At 39.0% G+C, this 5,346-nt stretch overlaps 1 protein-coding gene across 1 annotated transcript; it reads right to left on the bottom strand.

Annotated features, from left to right (window-relative positions):
• Positions 1–1,936: 1,936 nt before the first annotated feature.
• LOC116852658 lies at positions 1,937–2,992 on the bottom strand. Its single transcript, XM_032833221.1, has one exon. The coding sequence runs from the start codon at positions 2,990–2,992 to the stop codon at positions 1,937–1,939; it is 1,056 nt and encodes a 351-aa protein (XP_032689112.1).
• Positions 2,993–5,346: the final 2,354 nt, after the last annotated feature.

The raw sequence follows: 5,346 nt of genomic DNA, 5'->3' as shown, positions 1-5,346 counted from the left end.
ATCCAATTAAAAATTGTGCACAAGCGATTTTTTCCCTCATCTCGAAAGAACATTCCGGATATGCTTTTTGGACTAAACGTTCTAATTCCGAACCGAACGAAGCAAAATCCTCCCCAAACTTCTGTTTTCTATTGGAAAATTGAGCATAAAAATTTTGAAACAACTCCAATTCTCCAAAACGCAATTCTAACCGCGAACAAATTTCTTTAAAATCTAAATTTTCTTCTATTCCATTCAAAACCGAGCGCGCTTTTCCCCTTAAATTTGCTGCTAAAACAATCGCCTTTGCCGCCTCATCTCAACCATTAGCATGCGCTATCGAATTAAATTGGCAAAGGAATTCCCGTAATGGAACGGTTCCATCAAAAACATCTGGTTTCAATTCAAACTGACAACTACGGGAAAATGGAAAAGACTGGCCTTGACAATCCTCCCGTTCAGTCTGGCGCAGCTCACGAAGCTCCAACCACTCTCGCTCTCGCTCCGCTCATAAGAACCGCAATTCTTCTTGAGCGGCCTGCAGCGCCAAAATCTCTGCCGATGCCGGGACCCCTCCTGTCAACTCCGTCGGCGTCACAACATCAGCCCTGGCGCGCTTCCGTCCGCTCGGCCCCGCGAGACTGCGTCCTTCCCCACTAGCCATTTCTTTCTCCTTTCTCACTTTCACTCGCAACACTTTTCAAATCGTCCGCGAATTTTTTTTTTTTTTTTTTTTTTACTTGATCCCGGACGAGCTCCCAAAATGTTATTCTCGTGGACGCAGGAGAAATGAATACACGTTTTAAGAAAATGTAAAACTCTTTAATGGAGAATCGTGGAACCAGAATAGTTATAATGTGCGTCAAAGTCGTATGTCTTACTCTCGCGTAAACCGTCCTTCCACTCCTATCAGCTGTTATTTATCCTTAACAACCCCGTAACTACGGGGAATCGGCTCAGAACTTGCATACTGAAGTTACACATGCAACAATATATATATATATATATATATATATATATATATATATATATATATACTAATATAAACACTATGTATCAATAGTATCAATATTATTAATAGTATTAATATTGTACGTAACAGAACGCCACCTTCTGAAATCTCGTTTAAAATCGGCAAACATTTTACACGAATTCTTTTTTGATGTTTCTAAAGCAAAGTAATAAAAAATAGTGTAGAAATATAAGGTCCAGGAAAATCTGATGCCTATGCATGATAAGTTTTCAGTAGTATTGTTAAACATTTAACGGTAGAAGGTTCATTTATTTTAATCTTTCTTATATCTCCAACAATGAAAGCAGCAACTATTAATTTATTTTCTATGGTACTAGTCGGAATCCTTCGGAATTTTTTTAGTTTACAGTTCTTCTCCAGAAGTCCACGAAGCCTATAAACAAAGAAGAATATTTTATATTGACATTTCATAAATATACAGTGCAATATTGTGTATATATACAGGGTGTCTAGTAACTTGTCAAATAGCTCTAGTATGTAGGTCGAACGAATCAAAATAATTAGAAAATTTATATATTATTTTATCATTTTCTCAGTAATTAATAATTTACTCCATAATTAATCAAAATATAGGTCATATATTAAAATAGGTCAGAGCACGGAAAAGTGATCTGTGTATAAAAAAAATGGCTTACTTCTTAACGATAAGTAACAGCTGATTTCCGAGACGGAGCGACATTTAACACACATGGCCGCGCGCCGAAATATTATATCAGCTGTTACTCATTGTTGCTAAGAAATAAACTATTTTTTAAACACAGAAGTTGTCCTACAACATCTCGTGAGCACATTTGCTTATACAGGGTCCGCCACCAAAATCCGGACAAAATGAACAATTTGTTTAAATAAAATTCTACTCATCAAAATGTAAAACTTACAAAAGAACTTTTTGTGTATCACTAGTGGTATCCTTTTAGAGTAAAATTACTCTATATAACCCCCTTTTGCTTCGATGACTGCTTCGATCCTCATCCTGAAGCGCTGGCACGCTCTCTGCAACGCGTCCTTGTCTATATTGGCGAATGCTGCTTCGATAGCGGTTTGGAGAGATGTCACATTGGGATGTCTCGACTTGTTGGTCACTCGTTCAATGACGCTCCACACGTAATAGTCCAACGGATTCAAATCTGGACTGTTCGGAGGCCAAAATTCCTTTGACCAAAACATGTCCATTTTATCCGACAGCCAGTTTTGCACTAAGTGACTCGTGTGCGCTGGCGCGCCGTCTTGCTGGAAGACGTACGGCTTCCCGGCGGCCACGGTTTCTATCCACGGCTTCACTATCTTCGTCAAAACGTGTAAATATACTTCTTTTGTGACGGTTTCTTTTTTTTGAAAGAAATGTGGCGGCATGACGTGACCCTCACTGGAGACAACGCCTAGGACGTGAACAGAGACCGGAAACTTCGTCCTAGCTATTATGGGCACATCTTCGGGGTCGCGGGCGAGCCAACGGTCGTTCCTCCGGTTCACCTTGGCATCGACAGAAAAAATTTTTTCGTCCGAAAAAAACCTGATGCGTCCCGCAGCTTCGTTTTTTAACGAACACAGAAGCAAGTTACAGCGAGCAACTCTGTTCATCTTGGCAGCCTCAGAGAGCATTTGTCGAACTTTTATTACATAGGACTTGAAGCGTAGGTCCTCTTCAGCAATTCGACGCATTGTAGTGTCACTCACACCCAATGTTTTGGCCAATTTCGTTAGAGACAGCCCTGGGTCCTCTGAGATGAGCTCTTGAGCTTTTTCAATAATTGCTGGAGTCCTTACTGACTTTCCTTTCGAATGGCTCTTCCTTGTCGGGTTGGCAGAACCTTTTTCGGACGTCTCCGAAGCCAAATATTTAGCCGCAACGTCATATACGGTCGATCTCGGGTACCCGAAGAACCGAATAATTTCGGTCCGCGAACGCCCAGCGCGAAGGCCTTCAATTATCGCCGCTCTTCGATTATACTCTGCATTCGATCTTATCTGTTCGGACATTTTGAGGTTATGCGCACTTACTACAAACATCTGACTTGCCCGAACATCAACAGTGACCTACCACCGAAGTCAAATGAGGCGGGAAATTCAAATTGAAATTTGTCCGGATTTTGATGGCGGACCCTGTATATTTTCTTTAATTTTAGAGTAAATATTGAAAAAATTATAGCATAGTAAATAAATTTTCTAATTATTTTGACACGTTATATCTGTACACTGCAGTTGCTTCATAAGTTATCCGGATACTCTATATATAAACAGGTTGATCCGGAAATTGTTTAACCTGTATATACAGCATACACAAGCAAAATAATTTAAATATACTTACGTTCTTCACGGTGAACAGTGACTGAACATTCTTTGCTGTTCTTTTTGGTTTGTAATCGGAATACATCAGATTTTCAATTTCATCATCAGATATTTTCAAGAAAAAAGCTATCTCAATAATCAATAAATCAATTGTATTGAATATTTCAATAAATTTTAATTGTACTCGTAGACTGCGTTTAAAGAGAATCTGAAAAAAGTTTAAACATGTAAAATAATATTTATCGTAACAAACAGACAATAGATTAATAAATGAAACTAATTTAATAAATAAACAAATAAATAGATCTTACTATATCTGCTCTTAATAAAAAGGGAAAGTTAGAAACGACTGCTTATATTGATTCGTAAGCATCAATTTCTTGCTTTCTTTTTCCAAACGTTTCTTTAAGTAATGCTTTAACAAGAGAAGTGAGACCAATATTCTCAGTTAAGTTCTTCAGTTCTTGTGCCATATCATCTTGCCTTTTCTTCTCTTTGTTGTTTTTGTATAAGTAACTTAAATAAGAGAAATATAAGAGTTACATATTTAATAAATAATAATTATCAGCAACTTAAATATAAAATGTATAAAAATATAAATATAATATGTATACATGTTATCGTAAAAGTAGAGGAATATTTGTATTTTATATTTAAGTTGCTGATAGTTATTGTTTGTTAAATATGTAACTCTTATATTTCTCTTATTTAAATTACTTTGTGTCGGGTTACCCCGCGTCTGGGTCGTCGCCGGGATCGGCTCGCCAGTGCCTGGGTTCGGTGGAGCAGAGTGGGCAGGCGTAGAGAGAGATTATTTTTATACGTTGGAACTAAGAGTTTATTAGGCGAGTATTTACAGTTCTATGTACATCGGGTGCGCTAATCGTGCGGCACGGCGCGCGGAATATCGGTCGTCACGGGGGTGAGAGGGGTCGTCGTCGTGGTTCGGTGGGGTACGGAGCTTCTCCGGACTGGGCCTGATGGCGATAGGCTGTGGCGGTATTGTATTCTTGGCCGCCGGGATGGCAATCGCTCGCGGCTGGCGGCTCGGTGCGGTGTGGGTGGCGGCTGGTTCGCGGCACGTCGTCATCAGGATCAGGATTCGAGTAACAGAACGGTCGACCCTCGACACGCTTGCTAGATAGGAGCGGACGGTGGCCGACTCTCGGCACGTCATCGTCAGGAGCAGGAATCGAGTAGCAGAACGGTCGACCCTCGACACGCTTGCTAGGTCGGGGTGAACGGCGGCCGACTCTCGGCACGTCGTCGTCAGGAGCAGGAATCGAGTAACAGAATGGTCGACTTTCGACACGCTTGCTAGGTCGGAGCGGACAGCGGCCGACTCTCGGCACGTCGTCGTCAAGATCAGTGCCGTATCGTGCACAGTGTAGTAACGAGGCATAAAAAGGCCTCGTTACAACTTATACGAAAACGACAAAGAGAAGAGAAGGCAAGGTGACATGGCACAAGAACTGAAAAACTTAACTGAGAATATCGGTCTCACTTCTCATGTTAAAGCATTACTGAAAGAAACGTTTGGAAAAAGAAAGCAAGAAATTGATGCTTACGAATCACTACAAACAGTCGTTTTTAACTTTCCCTTTTTATTTAGAGCAAATATGGTAAGATCTATTTATTTGTTTATTAAATTAGTTTCATTAAATTTGTTTATTAAATTAGTTTAATTTATTAATTTAGTTGCCTATTTGTTACGATAAATATTATCTTACATGTTTAAACTTTTTTCAGATTCTCTTTGAACTCAGTCTACGCGTACAATTAAAACTTATTAAAATATTCAAAACAATTGATTTATTGATTATTGAGATAGCTTCTTTCTTGAAAATATCTAATGTTGAAAATTGCGAAATAAAGAAATTAAACGTTTTATAGAAGCTGTATTCCGATTAAAAGCCAAAAAAAAAACAGCAAAAAATATTCAGTCACTGTTCACCGTGAAGAACGTAACTATATTTAAATTATTTTACTTTTGTATACTGTATATACAGAGTGAACAATTTCCGGTTCAACCTGTTTATATACAG

This window comes from Odontomachus brunneus, unplaced genomic scaffold (assembly GCF_010583005.1).
Source record: "Odontomachus brunneus isolate Ranch 3 - 2012 unplaced genomic scaffold, Obru_v1 Obru_scaffold_245, whole genome shotgun sequence".
Classification (NCBI taxonomy): Eukaryota; Metazoa; Arthropoda; class Insecta; order Hymenoptera; family Formicidae; genus Odontomachus; species Odontomachus brunneus.
The sequence above is the reverse complement of the archived record's forward strand: the minus strand, read 5'-3'. Positions and strand labels throughout refer to the sequence as shown.

What these genes read in the sequence shown, in the direction of transcription:
- LOC116852658 (XM_032833221.1), bottom strand. Translation starts at nt 2,992, where the DNA reads ATGTCCGAACAGATAAGATCGAATGCAGAGTATAATCGAAGAGCGGCG.